Here is a 19,111-nt window from a genome sequence, read left to right as displayed (position 1 = left end):
ACCAGATGGAACTTTAACGTGTAAAAAAAAAAAAAAAAACCTAATTATTCAGGAGTCGGTTCACATACAAATGCCTGAATAGATGCTTTATCCTTTCCCTTGATTTACCAATTTTCAAACTAACACAGGTTTTTATAAAAATTTCAGTGGCCGCAGTCAGAAGCCAGGGGGGAACAAGTGGCTGGGACTGCAGACACAACCCAGGGCTGCCGCTCCTGGACCCCGCCTGCTGAGCTTCACCTTTCATTCCCGTCACGGCGAGGGGGTCGGCTCAACTGCACTTCTGTGCACAGGGGAACTTACTGAGAAAGCTCAGGTGAGGAGGAGGAAATACTGTACCTCTTTCTCTGGCCTAGGTGACAGGTGGGATGATGTATAGGAACACCCAGTGGTCCAGGGGCCTGAGCTCTACCAGCCTGAGCACACACTACGGATAAACACTCGGGCTGCAAACACCGGGGCACCAGGGATCACGTGCACTACCCCCCCCCCCCACCTGGCCCCCAGGCCTCACATCAGCCCAGGGAGATGGGCATGTATCCACTTAAGGAGCACAGGAGAGCCAGACTGTCCAGTGACTTGTGGGCAGCACCTCTGATTAGCACCAGGATGGGGCCCAGGGACCCCATTCCCACACTCTCCACGAAGCACTGTTGTTGCTACCGAGCCAGGGGGACCAGGCACCTGGCTGTGGCAAAGCTGCTCCAAGCCACTCTCAGGGACTCCTTCCAAGGGCCACCGCAGGGCAGAGCAGGCACGGCAGGTCTGAGTGAGCTCCCCAGGAGGCCCATCGGGTTCTTCTCCAAGGTCAGAGTTGAGCAGATGCTCCCTGCCCTGCCAACACTACGTAGAGATTATGGGGCAGATGGCCTAGGTGGGGCAGCACAATTACACTCAGGATACATTATAAACATTGTAATTCAGAGTTTATAGACTTGATCCATAGTTACATTTTAAGAAACCCCATCTTTTTTCATCTTTAAGTGTATCATCAAAACTTTATTAAAAATATAAACTTTCATACAAAGTTCATGAGTCTATAAATATGAACCCATTTGCCTCTCTAAAAGGCATTTTCAATAGCAAACGCACAGTGTATTTTTATTTACACTGTTGGGCCCTAGGCCCTGGGCCCTGGGCGCCAAGCCTCTGCTGACGAGGGACCAGGCAGCTCGTTCTCAGATGCTTGGTTCTTACATGAAGAGTGGGTCCTCGGCGACAGTCGTCCCACAGCTCCCCGACTGCCCTCCACTCACTGCCCGGGCCCAGACAGCAGTGGTGCCATCCCTTCCAGGGTCTTCACTGAAATGAGCCGGGTGGCAGCGCAGCCAGCTCTATACCAGCAGTCTGTCCCCATCATCCCCATCCCCATGTCCTGCACCAAGCAGGTGCAGACTGTCGTCATCCTCGGACCCATCTGCTTCCTCCTCACTTCCCAGTGGCTCCGAGGGGCGTTTCATGCCCCGCTGCTTGGACACTGCCAGAGCGTACTGAATGTTATAGCGGTTCCAGTCGCAGCTGCGGAAGAGCACGGGTCACGTTAGTGAAAGCAGCAGTGACTTTGAGTCCACCTCGAACCCTGGCTCACCGGGCAGCACGCTACCCTCACTGTGATTCTGAGAAAACCAGCCACGGCTGCCTGAAGCCCCACCTGCCCCACGTGTCCCTCCTCTCATCCGTGTCCTGGCAACCTGGTGTGTACCCCTTTCAGCCCTGCGGCAGCGGCCTCCAAGGACCCAGCTGTAAGACCCAGTCCTCCTGGACTGTCCTCACTGCCCTGCCCTTCCCTGGACCTGACCCAGACAACTTCATCAGTCAGTCCCACCGACATCAGAGGAAGTACTGGCTTAGTGACCACACTAAGAGAATAAAGATTGTTTCATGTAGGAAACCACCAGTGAGAACTTTTAGGGAAATGATGAGAGAAAAAAAGTGCAGCTCTGCAAACTAAAACCGACTCACAGTCTGGCAGCGTAGACGGGGCCTTCCCCCAAACTAATACACAGCAACCAGCTGTACCCCCTCAGCAGCAACAAACAGATGCTGAAGTCCAAGGAACAATGCCTTTACGTGAACCCCAAACAGCAAGGAATCAGTCTAACAGGAGGCACCCAGCCTCTTGGACAGTCCTCTGTGGAGTCACAGAACTGTCCACAAGAGGGGGGCTCGCCCTGGTGGTGGCAGAGCCCACACGGCCCCTTTCTGCCTCGCTGCTCCTGTGGGCAGCCAGGCCATTCAGGAAGAAAAGCCTCAGGGAGGAATGGCTTGTTCTTGACTCAGAAAGACTGAGGAACCACAGATGGGAGGACTTTGGGTCCCCTGGGTCCAGACTTGGGGCAGAGACAGGCATTCAGGAATGGAGCTGGGATGCCTGGCCACTGATCCTGACAACAGCACCTCAGAACCCACCTCTCTCCATTCGCCTAATCGATGGCAGGAAGGGAAGACACCCCACCACCACCACCAGGCCAATCTGTGAGGCCTCCATGGCTCCACGCAGCCGCAGGGGAAGGCCAGACAGTGCACGAACCATAAGGACTGAAGACAAGGCTTCTGACCCCACCGCAGCATACCCTCCTCCACGTCTGACCGTGGCAGGGACTCATTGTTTCATTGAGTGACTTCTTTGTTCTCAGCTCCAAGCCTCATCTGAAGCTGCCCGACCTCAAGTACCACTACGTGTGGCAGGCCTGGCGGTGAGGGAACAAGCACCCCCAGCATTGGTACCTTTTATCCCCAAATGAGATGACACAGGGAGCAGACCCTGGTGTGATCCAGCTGGCAATGGTACTACTACCCCAGCCCTGCCCACCATCGCCGCCGGCAAAACGTACAGTTTAGAGACATCGTCCAAGTGCCGCTGGATGCTCTTCTGAAGGAACTGAATTGCCGGCAGCAGCTTCCCTGCTCTGGAAAGGAGACTTCCCTTAGGCTCAGCAGTTATGGAATGCCACACGGGCCTCGCTTCTCATGCTGCATATGCATGTAAAGGCCTCACGTCACACCACACATGCATGCAGAGGCCTCATTTCATGCTGTGTATTCACGGAAGGGCCTCAATTCATGCCATGTCTGCATGTAAAGTTTCCCTTTATATCAGCAAAGACTAGATGACCAAGTGACAGGAGTCACAGATGAACAAGCAGGTAAGCACATCATACCTGGACTTCAGCTTCTGTCCATGGACCATGAGCAATTTCTGGGTCCATATAAGGTAGAATTCTAGATGGCGAGACACTTCAAAGGACGAAGCCAGAAATTCAAGGACTTTCTCGACATACAACTCGGGGAGGGAGGAGCTGATAACGTCAACTGTAAGAGAAGAGGAAATCCACAATCACTCTGCAAGGAACTCAAATCAGGAGAAAAGCCGATTACAGCCTACTCCCTTTCTGCATTTGCACAGAACTCAGGCGCTGCAACCAGCAGGCGTGGGTGCAGGGTCCTGGCAGCCACCTCCTGTGGCCCCACCCCACCCAGGCCCAGCGCTCACTCTCATCCCAGGGCACCGACTCCAACGCCTCCTGTATCAGCTTCCTCTCGTTGAGCCGGACAGCCATAAGGATGGCTCTGGTGAAGTCCCGCTGGCGCAGGGCCGCCCGGATCCGCGCAGGGGTGACACTGGTGTCCAGCTCAAATGGGTCAAAGAGCATCTGGGTGTCCAGGGAATAGATGAGGAGCCCCTCGGTGGTGGTGGCCGCCCAGCAGCGCCCTGCAAAATGAAGCAGTCAGCTGGCTCCTAAATGGTTATTCTCATTTCCCCCTTTTTTTTTTTAAGGATCAGGTATTGAACACATTCCCATGGTCCCCAACAGAAAGGAGCACAGGGGTGTCTCCCTCTCACTCCTGCCCCGGTCACCAGGCCCTCTAGAAGGGAGTGCCTGGTTCACTGGTGCAAGCCATCCTGCAGAGCACTGTGTGCACGTGGGAGCAGGCATGTGTGGTTCCTCCTGCCTTGTTTACACTGGCAGGCCTGGCAGACTTTCCTGTCCAGGGCACATACTTCCAACTTTGCAGGCCATGTGGTCTCTGCTGCAATGCCCTGGCACCATAGTGTCTGGACAAAATGTTCAAATGAACCAGTGTGGCTGGTCCATAAAATTTTACTTACAAAACAGGTCACTAGAACTGTCCCGGGGCTGCAGCCTGCACCCCCGGTTCATACCGCTGGTACAACGCCACGTGCTGCTCTGCACCTTACTACTCTTGTCACTCACTCCATGCTGGAGAGTGTCAGCTGTCAACTCGTAATGACATGCCCACTGCAACCCTGCTGTGCTCTGGTCTGTAGGCCCCAGGCCCTGGAGGTACTGACCCACCCCATAGCCGTCAAGAGACGATCTGCTGCACACTCTTGATGGTGGGGCGGGGTGGGGAGCAAGGTGCCTGATGGCAGACAAGGAGGCGGCCCCCCAGGACAGTTCCAATGGCACAGATGAAGAGTGCTCAGAGCAGGTACCTGTCTCTCTGTTTCCAAGCCCAGCCTGGCTAAGGTCATAGGTTTCATAGCCATACTCAGAGGACAAAGATGACCATGTCTTACACATGGGGAACAGTGCAGCCCAGAGCTAGTCAGAAACCGAGACCGACACAGACCCTGGGAGCCAGTCACGCACAGTGTAGGTCCCCATGCTTGACCCCCACCCCTTCTAATACCAACAACCCACTTCTCTGGCTCACCAGTGGGAGAGAAGTGGAGTGAAGTCACCCGGATTTCAGGTTTGAAGTGACGAGAGCTCATGTCACCTGGAAATCAAAGGAACCACTTGGTTACAGGACACCACATCCCCTGCCATTTATCTGACAAGGGAAGGCCCCCAGAGTCACTTCACTGGCTGGAGGTAGCTATGGGCCCATTAGGAGTGGCAGCCCAGCCCCTGGCCCTCCAGCCCCGCTGGCAGATGCAGCAGGTGAGCCCCGCACCAGCATCTCAGATGCTATTTCATGGGCGCCCCTGACCTCCAGGAATGAGCCATCGGACCAGACACTTTGTGGGCATGTGGCCTGGCCAGCAAACAGCTCATTTGTTCCAGGAAGAGGTTTCTGCCCAGCCAGGGCTGTGAGGCAGGGTGGCTCCTGTCTCCACCTGCCCATTCGGCCAGGTGCCTGGTGAAGAGCACAGGCCCCATGGCTGAACGAGGCAGCTCTGGAGTGGAGGCTCATCCCCCCCCAGGCAGCGTCACGCAAATCCTTCCTGGCTCTTTATTTTCAACTTCACTTTTTAATGGATAATACATTCCCATGGAATGAAACTCAATGACTCAAAGTTGACCTGTGAAAAGTCCGCCTCCTCATGTCCAGCTCTCAACTGCCTGGAGCCTGTCCTGGAGGCCACCACAGTCATGTTCCATGTGTGCCCCACCCCCGAAATACACTGCTGGGAGCTCTCAACCACAGGGTGACCAGCATTTGGGGCCAGTCCTTGTGGGTCCTATAGACCCCTGGTCTCTCTACTTTTAATGCCAACAGCAACACTCTCCAAAGTTGTGACAAACGTCACAGTGTCCCCAGGCAGGTGGAGAACCGCACACTTCAGCAGGATTCTCAGGAGGTGCTCCGCACAGGCCTGTTGCCATCAGACGCTGAGAAGCAAGTGCGCTGTACTCAGCGGTACAGGAAGCTGCTCCAGAACCTGCATCGGCTCATTTGATCCTCGCCGTCACCTAGCCAGCTGCTAAGGTGCCCTCACTCCTGGGGGGCAGGGTGGGCCTCCGGGACCTGGAGTGGACATGAGCCAGGGCCAGTATAAACCAGGCCTAGGTCAACGGCTGCAATACTGTGCCACGCGTGGGCTTTCTGGCTGATGGGTCACCCTCCTCAATGGTCTACCTGGGCCCGGGGGGCCCCAAGGCTGCCGCCCTGTTCCTGTGAGGCACGTGTACCCTTCCGCCTCCTAGACTGCCGGCTCCCCAACGCTGGAGTCCTTGTGGCCCATGTGAGGGGCGAGGCCCAGGGCGTGGCCTGGCCCAGGGAGTACCCCGTGGCCCGGCCCAGGGAGTACCCCGTGGCCCGGAGCGGTGAGGCTGCACAGCCACTCACAGGGGGTCTCCCCCGGCCCAGCCTCCAACAAACACCACACACGTGCAGTGAGTTCTCAGACATCAGTGAGGGCAGCACCAGCAAGGGAGGACAAGTGCTGCTGCCCAGGAAAGGCGGGTGAGCAGGGTGGCCTGCTGCGGCCGAGTGCACAGGGGACACGAGGGGCCCTCCGCTCACCTTTCTTTACACCTGGCAAAGGTATTGCGACTCCGTTCTCCTCCCCGGCGTCTTGATCAATTAGCGCCAGGTTGCCAAACTCAGTCATTTTCCTTCGGTTCAAAAATTCCTATTAGACCAAAACCACAGACATGTCGCCGTGAGAGGTGAGAGAGACATATGTCTCCCCGCCTTCACTGATGTACATCAACACTGAAGGAGACCCCAGCCCTGCCTGGAATGCACACAGAACACAAGGACCCTGAGGAGAGACAGTGACAAGCCAGTTTCGTGGCAGAACCTCCCTCAGAGCCTGGCACTGCCGGGCAGGAGTCGGATTCTCTCACTCAGCCTTCGAAGGGGTCCCAGGAGCCTCTGTGAGGGGAGAGAGGCAGGCCGCATGTCCTGGCTGCGTGTCCTCAGCAAACGCCACGGGCACTTTCCCCCAGAAACACTTAGAGGGGGCACGCCCATCACGGCCCGCCGGGCCCCATGCCGGGTCCTGAGAAGCCCAGAGTTGTGCTTTGGAGCCCCCTCCCCGCCACTCACTCACCTCCATGGCGTCCAGAGACAGATTACAAGAGATCTCAAACTTCTTCCTGAGAATCTGCTCCTTGACGTGGTAGATGCACACGAACTTGGACATCCCTCCCGCCAGGACACTCTGGCCGTCCGCAGAGTAGCACAGAGTGGTGAAGGCCCTGCAGGAAGGGGACTCAGACTTAGTTACCACCCAGGGACCTCTGACACATGGTCCTCCTACATTTCCCAGCAGCCTCCACGGCTCGTGGCCTAGACCGTGCAGACTCTACACCTACAGTCCACAATGCCCAGTCTGGCTCTTTCTGCAGCAGCACCAACCCAGGCAGGGCACAGGGACATCAGCCTCCTGGGAGGCACGACCTGGGCACAAAAGGACCATGTGGCTCAAGTCAGGGCCTGTCCTTGTTGAAGTCAGAATAAAAAGGAGGCCACCCTTTGAACTGGATGTCCTCAAAATTGCAAACCCTTGTGCTGCAAAGAAAATGAAGACAACCCACAGAATGGGAGAAAATATTTGCAAATTGTATTATCCGATAAGGGTCTTGTACCTTGAATACATGAACTCTTACAGCTCAATGAGAAAGGCAGACACCCCAATTAAAATGGGCAAATGCTCCGGAGATACATTTCTGCAAACCCAGCAATCAAATGGCCAACCTGCCCGTGAAAAGATGCCCAACGCTCTCTGTCCTCAGAGAGACGCAATTCAAAACCACGAGATCCCACCTCACACCCACCAGATGGCTGCAATTTAAAACAACAGACAGCTGCGTGTCGGTGAGGATGTGGGGAAACTGGGACCCTCCTGCACTGCTAGGGGCAAAGCAAACGGTGCCAGGTCTTTGCAGAACTGTCCAGCAGTTCCTTGAAAAGTGAGTGTCACTCTAAGTCACCCAGCAACTCCATGCCTAGGGACAGACCTAAGAGAACTGAACACAGGCATCCACACAAACCTGTCCCGGGATCCTCAGAGTAACACTGGTCACACGGCCTAAGTATGAGGACACTGTGGTCTACCAACCCCCACAAAACCCAACACGGGCTCAGTGCTCCCGCTGCAGGGGAAGAGCCCCCTCTGCCTGACAGGCTCCTGGGCTCCAAGGGAGCACACCCCACCTCAAAGGTACACCTCTATGAAAGAGCCCCTCGGTCCCCCTCCGGAAAGATGCTCTGCTCCTCGCCAAGGCACTCACTTCCCCTTGGACGAGTGCTTGGCAGTGATCTTGTCCAGCTCTTTCCTGCCTGTCTTGAGGTCATGCCTGCCCTCAATGGAGCCTGTCTGCACAGCGTTCTCAGGGTCCCAGAAGGTGATCTGTGAGTTCAGCGTGGCCACCGCCAGCTCTGCACCGTCGGGGCGAAAAGTCACAGCCAGAGCTGAAAAGCAACGTACAGAATCAGGGCCTGAGGCGGACCCTGGGCTCCAGCAGATGGGCCACACCCTTGCTGTCTGTCACCAGCTCCCTGAGGGGTGGGTCTGAGCAGGGTGGTGATGGGGGCACACATGCTCTCCCTGAGATGCTCCTCCCCAGGAGGAAGGCCACGTCCGCCACACATGCAGACAGGACCCCAACTGCCTCAGGACGGGGGCGGTCCAGGATTGGCACAAAACAGGTCACGAAGGACTGAGTGGGGGCCAGCGAAGTGGGAGGGGGCAGGGCACAGGTAAGCAAAGGTGGTTCTGATGAAATTGCAGGACAGACTGGAAAGAGACTAACTGGGGGTGGAGGTCAGTGTGGAGACCCCACAAAGGCACAGGATGTCACTGCTAAGACATTGAACCAGAGCCAGGTGGGGCAACAGGAAGCAGAGAACCCAGCAGAGACCCTGAGTCCCATGGCCGGCCTATGTGTTCTGTGCAGGGCCAGACAGCAAACAGTCCAGTCTTTGCTGTGACCAATCTACTCTGCTGCCACAGGGGAAGGCAGTTACAGATGAGACACCCACACTGGCTGTGCACAGGGACAGCTTCGTACACAAACACAGGTGGTGGTGGGACTCTGGGTGACAGGGCCCCGTCAGCCTGCCTGGGGGGGCCCCCCCGCACCTACTGCTTCCCACCAGCCAGTGCAGGAAGTGTCAGGAAGCTGCAGCCCCGGCCCCAGCTCACTGTCCTGCGGGGACGCCCAACCCAAAGTGACACGACTGGATGCCAAACCCGACAGCTATGGGGCCCTTGGGAATCCTGGGTTTACATCCAAATGCACATCCAAGACGGGCAGGACCAGCACTGCGCCCTGGCCTTCCGATCCTGGGCCGCGGCTTCCGCCCGCTGACCCCACAGCACAGCTTACCATCGGAGTTCAGAGTCAGCGTCTCTGTGGTCTTCCAGCTGTCCACCATGTCCCACAGACGCACTGTCCTGTCCCAGGAGGCGCTGGCCAGGACTGACTTTATCGGGTTAAAACACAAACCACTGATGGGCCCCTCATGGCCGGACAAGACCTACAGCGGTGCATAGAGGAGGTCTGAGAGAGGAGAGCCTCGGCGGGCAGCCCCACGCGGGACCCAGGAGCGCGCAGATGCTGCGGCTGCGGAAACACAACCGCTCTGAGCGCTCAGGGCTGTGGGATGAGCAGGGACGCAGGGAGGCCAGGCCAGAAAACTGGGTCAGCTGTGACTTCTGCCCCATGCACCCCCTCAGGAGGTGCCCCGCCCCCACCCCCCTGACCCTTCCGGAGTGCAGCTCCCAGGACGGGCCGGCCTTACCTCCAGCAGCCTGCCTGTCTGCATGGACCAGATAAAGATCTCAAAGGAGTCCTGCGCCCCCGCAGAAACGATCTCCCCGCTTGAGTCCACCGCCACACAGGAGAACTGCGTGGGCCTCGGGGACGTGAAGGTGCGGAAGTTCCGGTACCTGCCAGGAACAGAAGACCCTGGTGGGCATCGCTCGCTGAGGTCCCTAACGCCTCGTTGCTCCTGGGGCCTGAAAGCTGCAGCTTCGCCCGGAGCCTCTGTCCACACCCCATGCCTCCCGACAAGCCCGGAAGCCTCAGCCCCATCTCACTGCCCAGTGTGGAGGAACAGCCTGCTCTGAGCAGAAAGGTCACCTGTGAAGATCAAAGGCCCGCACAGTCCCGTCCATGGAGGAGGTCACAATGATGTAGCCCGTGGCGGTGAAGGTCACACCAGTGACCCCACTTGAATGCTCCGTGAAAGTGATGAAGCAGAAGCCGCTGAGGGTGTTCCACACTTTGACCTGCAGTGGGGAGTGAGGAACAGGCAAGGCCCAGCTGAGGCTTGCTCGCTCTCTCTCACGTGCGCGCACATACAAAAGTCCCGTGTGGGCTCTGAGGCCTGGAGAGACCAGCCGCTGCCCCCACATGAGAGCAGCATGGAGACCTGGGGGCGGGGGGCTGCCACCCTGGGAGGTGCAGCAAGCACTCGCCCACATCAGAGGCCCTCAGCCAAGCAGCTATACGTGTGGGGCCCCAAGCCCAAACTGGGGAAAGACACCTGAACCCTCCACCCAGATCCAGGTAAGTTTGTAAATAGTTCTTCATGAGCCCAGGGGAGGCAATGTGAACCCATGAGCTCCAGCTGAACTCCACAGCTGAGGCCTGGCCCCAGTGCCCCAGTGCCCCAGCCCACAGGACAGGGACAGGACCCCACAGCCCCCCCCAGGCCATGCGCCCTCCCCACTGGCCAGCCCAGTTCCAAGGCAGCACAGCCCCACCTTGCCATCATCACCGCCGGTCACGATGTACTGCCCGTCAGGAGAGTATGCCAGGGACACCATACTGTTGAAGTGGCCCTGCTGCTTGAGCACATAGGACTCGCTCTGCCACTCCCATACCAGCAGTTGGCCCAGGCCTGAGGGGCACATGAGGGGGTGGGTCTGGGGACCTGCTCATGACACCCTGTCTCACAGGCAAACGAAGGCACCAATTGCCCAAAAGATGCTGGTGGGCTCTGTGGCCCAGACTCACACTGGCATGGTGACTGCCCATCCCACCCTGGGGCAGGTGCCCCCCTCACCCTCCAGCAGAGACACGCCAACTCCCGAATCACCAGCGTGCACAGCGGCCCCATGATGCAGGCACTTGCTGCAGCCCACCCGAGCCACCATGAGCTACGCTGCTCACAGCAGCCCCTGGAAGGGATCTCCCAGTGCCTGGAGGGTCCCGGGGCCAAGGTGGGACCACGGGCAGGTGTCTTGTTCTCACATAATCTGGCAAGAAAACGAACCTGAGCAGCCGAAGGCGATCCAGTCACCGGATCTATTGATGGCGACAGACTCAATCCTCTGATCGGAGATGCTGAGCAGAAAGCAGGACTCCGTGAGCCCAAGAGCCTCTTGTCCCCACCCTCAGGGTGGCCAGGTGAACGAAGACAGGATTTGTCTCTGGCCTACACACTTTCTCCCCATCCACTTACTAAACAATTCAACACATTTAAAGCATCAAAAACCCAGAATGTTGCCCGGCCTTCAAAGCCTTAAAGCTGCATGATTTTGTGAAACTAGTAGTATAACTTTTTCTATGTAACAATGATGCCAAACAGACGGGAAAAAACAAAAATAAAAAATAAAAACAATGTGACCCACACACGGGACCAAAGCCCACAAGACAAGACAGCAACGGCCGGGATCTGGGTGGGGCGGCAACACCTGCTTCTCCCCCAATCCGCCGTGCACCTGGCCAGAACAAAGGTGAGGGCAGGTGTCCTGGGAAGCCGGTGTGCAGCCACTCAGGCCTTCTGGCCGTTCCGGGCCTGAGGTCAGGGGAGGCACAGCATGGCCTCCACCTGGTCCCCTGCCATCAGCCCCTTGGACTTCCAAGTGCATCAGCCACACCCACAACAGAGACCAGAGGAACCCACCTCAGGGAATGGATGAGGTTGAACTCCGGGAGCTCATGAAGGTGGAAGATTCCAGAAGCAAAACCAGTGACCAAGAGATGGATCTTCTTGTGATATGCCGCAGCTGTCAGATTATTAAAATCTCCTTCTTTATTGAAAAAATACCTAATAGAGGGGGGACAGCGGAGCTGTGGAGCGAGGACCAGAGAGCTAGGCTGGAGCCCTCACCCCATGCCAGGCACGTGGGAGCCAGCCCTGACCGTACTGTCTCGAGTCCCGTTTCCTCACGCCTGCGACTCTCCGCTCCCTTAGCCTCCCTGACCCTTCGCTTGGGACCCAGACAGCCTCTCAGCTGGTACCCTGGAGCCACGCTTCCCCAGGATGCGCCCAACCCAGAAACAAGTCTGTTCTCTGGGTTCTGGGTCCCTGCTCCGACGATGTCCTTCCCAGGTCCCATCTGAGTCAAGATTCCACAGGAGCATGTCACATTTCTGCCTGAGGGGATGAGGCCCCCCACCCTCTGTGGACTGGAGACCTACTTGGCCAGCCGAGAGTACTTCACTTTGCCCCGCTGCTCCTCCGTGGCTGGCGTGGCTTTCCCTCGGATGGTGGTCTCCTGCTCCCCTTCCTCCTCTTCCTCCTCCTCCCTCTGCAGCAGGTCTGCCTTCCAGCCTGTGGGGGCCTTTAGCCTCAGGCCCTCAGGGGGTGTGTCACACTGCCACACACACAGGGCTCCATCCTGGCTGAGGGTGTAGAGCTGTAATTGGAAGCACACCGGTGGGTGGTTGTCACCCTGCTCCGAAGCCCACACCATGCACAGGCAGCCGTGACAAGAATACTGTCTATCCATTTCAGCAAAGCCTCCCCCACACACTCAGAGATGACTCCCAATGGACAGCCAAAGCCACTGGTGATTCCCCAGATGACCGAGGACCTCAGTGGGAGGGGCACCTGCATCTACAGGGAGGGGCCCGGCACCCTACTCATGGACATGACTTGGGTGTGAAGCTAGGGGCTCTGGGTGCAGGGACATACATCTAGGCTGTTGGATTCAAAGAAGCAGGCCACGATGGCGTCCTTGTGTCCCCCCAGGGCGTAGTAGATGAGGTTGTCCCAGCGTTCGGCCCCAAACACCCATGTGGACATGTCTTTGCTCCCGACCGCAAAGCACCTGGACAGAGGAAACACAGCTCATCCAGCAGCTGCCAAGCGAGCACTGCCCCAAGCACAGGGGAGACACCCCAGGGTGGTGGGTTGGGGGACAGGTCAGGGGTGCTGGCTATATCCTTCTGTGTCTCCTGGGACCAGAAGCCTCGGTGGACATGTATCACTGTCCTTCCTCAAAAAGTAGTCCCTCACAGGGGCATTCAGGGGAGCCCCAAGAACCGATCGCAGAGCCCATTCAGTGTTGCTCAGGGAACCTGCTCCTCAGCCTCCCTGACCACTCCCCAAGATCCCAATTGGAGCAAATGCTGCTTATGGCAGTAAGAGCCAGACCGAGGTGCCTCATAAGAGAAGGTTTAGTCTCAGGGCACCCTGCCCTTGCCCCATCCCCCAGAAACATGAGACCACTGTCTCCCACTGACACACTGCCTGGGGGCTATGTCCTCTTCCCCAAATGTGGCCCAGGGTGTATGAGACCAGCTGGTCCAATGTACAGAGCAGCAGCCTCTACCCCTCCCTGCATGCAGAGCAAAGGGCAGCAGAGAAAAAGCGGGCCACAATCAAGTGTCTTTCGGGGTGGTTAGGGATGGCAGCTGTGAAAGGATAGGTCAGAGCAACGCCCGGCGCCCACATGGGGAGCCACCTGCCAACTCGCCCACTGACGGTGCTCTTGAGACCTTAGATGGCATGAACTCGGCCACAGTGCACTGGGACACAGCTTTCTTCATCAGGGTCCCCATCCTGCTCTCTGGTTTCAGTGACCACCGCCAGGCAGTGTGGTCCTAACTCCACCAGGTGCCCTCCCTGCACCCAGCCCGACACAGGGCTCAGGAGAGGCCACTTCAAACTGAAACTTCAGAACCTGATAATAAGACACCTGATGTTTTCTAACAAGAGGCTGGAAGCAGGTGTCCCTACTGGCCCCTCCCAGGACCCCCCCACACCCCGCCATCCCTCCCAGGTCTCACCGGGAGTCATCTGTCCAGTCAATGTGAGTGGTCTCATCGTACGGTCCAAAGTAGGTCTTATCCAGGACAAAGGCGTTGAACTCTCGCTTCCTCCCAGGGGCATGGTACATCTGAGCAAGGTTGCCTTTCGTGACGACGAATTTCCTGCGGCAGAAATGGAAGTCACCAATATTCAGCGCTAGCTGGAGTCCTGAGGCCAGCTCAGGGCCTCTGAGAAGACAGTTCACCCGCTCTGAGGTCAGCCTCTTACAAGAGGTGAACCTGGGGAGCCTGAAGGAGGACGGGTGGACAGAGTCAGGGAAGAAGCAGACACATCCTGTGGGCCCTGTCCCCAAGCAGAGTTCCCCTCAGGTGCTCCCTCCAGACCACCTGCTCCCAAAGCCAGGACACAAGCTCGGATAGCCCTGGGTGGAACCAAAGGAGGACACCAGCCCTATGTGACAGGTACCAAGGAATGGCACCTTGGATGCCTCTCTGAGGGGTTTCTGAGCGTGGACATGGGGTGGGGACTCACAGCTGAAATCTGAAGTCCCCACCCTACGGCACGTCTGGGTCAGCGGAGAAAAACCCTCTCTCCCGGAGGCCTTGAACCTGTCCCCACACATCCTCCTCACTATGGCTTCAGAGCCAGTGGCTCCTTCACAGCCCGGCCACCTGGCGGCTGTGAGCCCTTCTGAGGGCCATGCCTGCTCTGGAGAAGGGAGAAAAGGGGCTGCGCCCGGTGGCCCTGCAGGAGCCTGGGCCCGACGGGAGCGCTGAGTTCAGGAACCGTCTGGGCCACCAACACGAGGCACCAGCACAGGCTCCCACGGTGACATCCTGCTTAGGAAGAGCCCTCTAGGTCAGCACCAGCCAGCTCCAGCCCTGAACCGGGAGGAGGCCCTTACCTGCCATCAGGGGAGAAGGAGACGCTGTGCACGGAGCCCTTGAAGTGGAATTGGTGGAGCACGGACTTGCAGACCAGGCTGACCAGCAGCGCATTCCCCCCTGGAGAAAGAGTGGCCTCTGTGTTCACCGGACACACCGCTGACACGCAGAGTTCTGAGTGTTGCCACTGTCAGCACCAGGACTCCGGAAAGCATGCTCCCGGCACAGGAAGCCCAGCCCCCACCCCATCCCCTGATGCCAAGGGCACACAGCCAGGGAGGATGCCCAAGCACACACACACTCTCACACCGGAGGAGGGGACTTTGCCAGCCTAACACCCCAGCAGGAATAGGAGTCGGCTTTGTGTCACCCTGATGCCCACAGCTGTCCCTCAACTGGTCCCATGGGTCACCACTCTCTGTCTCCCATCTCTTGTGGTCCCCGGTGGCTACCTTCATCGACGATGATGGCGAGACGGCCGTCTGGGGACAGCCCCACACACTTGACATTGTACCGAGTGGCCAGGGGCAGAGTATTGGACTTGTTGCTGGGACAAAAAACAGAGCCATGAAGTTGGTCTCACATCATCAGAGGGGGAGGCTGGGACCACCAGGCCACCTGCCCCCACGATAAGCCCCTCCTGTCCCCTGGGCCAGAGCTCATTGCTAACCCTCGCTCCCTGCTGAAGGAAAAGGAAGACAAATCCCTGGAGAAAATCTGGCACAGCAGGTTAAAACCCTTAAAAACGGGCTTTGGACATGTCCAATTTGCTTCTAGAACTGCATCCCATGATTTTACATATATATCAAGTCAGAAAACTGGAAACACGCTAACTGCACAACGGGAGGGATTCATCACAAGGGTAGCACATCGTGTAAAACTGTTTTAACAGGAAATGCACCAAAATGGGAAGACAAGTAATATTAACCATTTGGTTAGATGCTAATTTTGTTCTTTACATTATTTTCCAATTTTTCTTCAGTGAACATGTGATAATTACTCTAGAGAGTCGAGCGCGCACCGAGCAAGCAGAACCGAGGTACAGCGAGCGCTGTGCCGGGCAGGAGTCCAGAGTGGCTTCCATGTCCCCTTCCCACACAATTTAGCTGAATGACACATGATTGTACCTTGACGGTAACAACAACCGAGATACATGGGGTTCAGCTGAAGAACCAGAATGAAGAAACTGGGCTTCCTTCAGCCAGCTCCAATATGGACCCAGCAGTTCTGGGTAATCCTGTGGCCCCCATTGCAGGCTGCCTCACTAACTAACAGGCGTACTATTAAGAGGAATTGAGGAAAACACCATCGATTTTTACAAGCAAACTATCAGGACTGCTACTGTTAATATCAACTAACGTACTTACTTTTTAAGGTCGAATACAGTGACTCTATTTCCCACAGGACTAATCACTGAATTTCCATCACACGTAAAATTTAAGTTTCCACGCCGATAAACTGTCCCCAGCAAATTTGAAAACTGGAAAGAAAACAGAGCTCTCTTAACACAAAGAAAATACAGTCTCAACCCCAGAAAACAGCTAAGTGATACATCTGGTCAAGGACATGGCACAGAGCTTCTGCAGGCTCCCTGGTCATTCCTGGGGTCCTTCCAGTCATCCCCTGGGACACTTACTGGGTGCCTATGTGGCCCAGCCCTAAACAAAATAGAGCAAGAGGTGAACCCAATCAATCCCCAGGGGCCCCGAGCTTCCACCAAGGTGGTTAACAGGTACTGTGACCGTAGCAGAAGCCTCAAAAGCCTTCACATACAGAAGACATTTGCCCGGTGGATTGAGCATCAGCCTGCAAACCAAGTGTCGCTGGTTCAATTCCCTGTCAGGCCACATGACTAGGTTGCACGTCAGGTCCCCAGTTGGGGGCGCGAGTGAGAGGCAACCACACAGTGATGTTTCTCTCCCTCTCTTTCTCTTTTCCTCTCTCTCTAAAAATAAACAAACAAACAAATAAATAATTTTTTTTAGAAAAAAGAAGACATTTGCCAAGTGGAAGCGAGAACAGCGCCCACGCTTCAGGAAGAGCAAAGCTGCAACAGTGAAACGGCCCCCCAAGTGCGTCTTGGGTTCAAGGCCTCCTGAACAGAGGAGCCTGCCAGCCAAACCCCAGCAGTTGGGAGAGGCAGAGGCATTTCAGAGGGTGGTCAGGGAGGAACCCTTGGAGGCGCCACCGGGACCGGAACCCGAGTGAGGCTCCAGCCTGGCCAGCATCGGGAACTGTAGGCCAACAGGACCCCCGAGAACCTCAGGGAGGCCGGGGTGGAGGGGCAGAGCTTGGTCATCTGAGGTCTTAAACAGAGGCAAGCTGTAATCCGGCTTCCACTTTTTGAAGGCCACTCCAATGACCGTGGAAGTAAGAAAGGAAGCAGAGAAGCTGTTTAGGCTTCTGTGCTACTCCACATGGCAGGTGAGGGTGTCCCAACCAGGGAGGCGACCCCAGGAATGGAGAGAGCAGATGAAGTGCAGGTCCTGCTAGGAGCTGGATATGGATGGGGGAAGGGCAGTGATGAAGCCCCTCCAGGTCTGGGTCACAAGGGAGTGTTAGATATGACAAGGGTCTCAAAGTCTGGGCCGTTCTTACTAAATGCTAAAATGTATCAAAAGTATTTTGCAAATGAGCTTTACGGGAACCACAACCAGGTTAAGTTTACCAACTGCAAAGAACATATCAACATGTAAGTAGCCACTGTAATATAAGCAACAGCGCTGGAAATCACTTTCCTGCCTCTTTTACTTGTCACATGTAAACATAAAAACTTTTTCTTCCAACAAGACTTGTGTTCCTTTGGCTCTGACACTCCAAGCCATGGACCCACTGTGTTGGGCTGCAGGTGCACACCTGGGGATGTGCGAGTGTTTGGAGCAGCGCAGGCGCGGGATGCAGCCGCTGGGGACCTGCACGGAGCTGGGACCGGCTGGGGGAAACTTCCCATGGAGGAATGGGACTAGCAGGTCAACCGCTGAGTCAATGATCCTGAGTCGCGAAGGAAGACGAGGTCAGAGTGACGTCGGGTGGGCTCAGCGACAAGTCGCCCTTCTGCGCCTGCACCCTTCCCCGTCACCGCAGCGTCCGGTGCCCGGGATGTCAGCTCCGGGCTGGCCTACCCGCCCCACGCCGCCGCCGGCGGTTCGGCCCACCTTCCCTTCTGATCCAGAACGCTGATGCCGCTTGCAGCCCTCGCGGCCCAGACTCCCTCACTTTATACGCGGTGAGGACAACATTGCCAGACGCCGAGCCCGCCCAGGCATGATTCGTTAGCCCCCAGGAGCAGGTCTCTAGCACCGATACCCCTGCCTCCGCTTCCTCCGGCCCCACCCGGACCCCTGCCGCCGAGAGACCCCGTGTGGCAAGCCGCATGCCCGCTCACCCGGTACGCGAACTTCATCTCGGCCGCAGCACGTGTGCAACCACACAGCTTTGGTACCCCGCTCTCCGGCCTGCAGCGAGAACTTCCGGGCCGGCGGCGACTCCATGCCACAGCGCCCCCACCGGCCCGGAGGTGAGGCGCCGCCAGAAGTCGGAGTCTCAGCCCCGGGCACGCTCCCGCCCTATCCCAAGGCGGAGCCTGGGCCCCTGGCCCCGCCTACTCCCCTGTCCCATAGCCTGAGTCTCTCCCCGGCCCCGCCCCCTCCCCGCCCGGAGGTGAGCCTGAACCCTCGGGCCCCGCCCCTCGCAATCCAGGACCCGCGCTCCTGAGCAGGACCCGGCGCTTTTTGGGAGACAGGTCTTTCAGCCGCCCTGGGCCGGGGCTCGTCCCGCTGCCCAGAACAAGCGTTCATGAACTAAGGAGGATGAGATCAGACCCCCCGCGCTTATTTAATAGCTTTGGATTATGAAAGCAGAGCCAAAAAGAATGAGACTCTCAATAAATTAGAAACCACTTTTCCAAAGAAACTGTATTAGCGATGGTACTAAACATCACAGAGGCAATTACCTTGTCAAACGTTACGTTGGCAAATGTCTACAAAAAAAAGGGGGGGCGGGGGAAAAGAAAAGAAAATAAAAGAAACCTCTGAAACTCAAATGTCTTCATTCTTGTGAGCTACAGGGTAATAAATTATGGGAAAAATTTGGTAATGCTCCCCCCCAAAGCGAATAATCTACACTTAGAAGCATGGATTGGGGAGAGAAAACAAGAAAATTAACTCAGCAAAAGAACGAAGTTCAAATCAGCAAAGTTTCTTCTTAAAACGTGTATTTTCAGAATTATAATGCTTACATTTTAAACAGTCTTAATACAATGGTTTTAGTCTAACAATATATTACAGAATAATGTGAAAAATGACTTTCATAGTAAACCATGAAAATGGAATTAATACCTGCAGTGTCAAAGTCACCCACTTGTCACCTTTTCCAGTCACAGAATCCCAGCAAATTCTATTAACAATGCTTTCTGGTCTTACAGCCTGGTGTATAGGATGAATAAATTTAGAAAAAGTGGCGTTTTCATGAAAAGTCAATTTTAAAATCATGTAGGATTTAAAGATCACAGTTGACAGTGAAACATTTATATCAGCCTAGTTTATTATATAAAAAGTATTTAACTTTTCATTTTATAT

The 19,111-nt window shown here is 56.2% G+C and overlaps 1 protein-coding gene across 1 annotated transcript; it reads right to left on the bottom strand.

Moving 5' to 3' along the window:
- Positions 1-1,019: 1,019 nt before the first annotated feature.
- On the bottom strand, positions 1,020-18,015 carry PWP2 (PWP2 small subunit processome component). The gene is made up of 21 exons (XM_090272150.1): positions 17,920-18,015; positions 15,902-16,014; positions 14,987-15,081; positions 14,555-14,654; positions 13,668-13,811; positions 12,571-12,706; positions 12,075-12,292; positions 11,557-11,700; positions 10,924-10,994; positions 10,412-10,548; positions 9,786-9,934; positions 9,445-9,592; positions 9,030-9,180; positions 7,932-8,112; positions 6,749-6,896; positions 6,217-6,325; positions 4,681-4,746; positions 3,494-3,712; positions 3,162-3,312; positions 2,835-2,909; positions 1,020-1,518 (listed from the first exon to the last, which is right to left on the bottom strand). Exons 1-21 carry the CDS (start codon positions 17,935-17,937, stop codon positions 1,335-1,337), a joined length of 2,757 nt encoding a protein of 918 aa, XP_090128276.1. The 5' UTR covers positions 17,938-18,015; the 3' UTR covers positions 1,020-1,334.
- Between the last annotated feature and the right edge of the window lie 1,096 nt (positions 18,016-19,111).

This window comes from Furipterus horrens, unplaced genomic scaffold (assembly GCF_987537825.1).
Source record: "Furipterus horrens unplaced genomic scaffold, mFurHor1.1.pri manual_scaffold_1, whole genome shotgun sequence".
Classification (NCBI taxonomy): Eukaryota; Metazoa; Chordata; class Mammalia; order Chiroptera; family Furipteridae; genus Furipterus; species Furipterus horrens.
The sequence above is the reverse complement of the archived record's forward strand: the minus strand, read 5'-3'. Positions and strand labels throughout refer to the sequence as shown.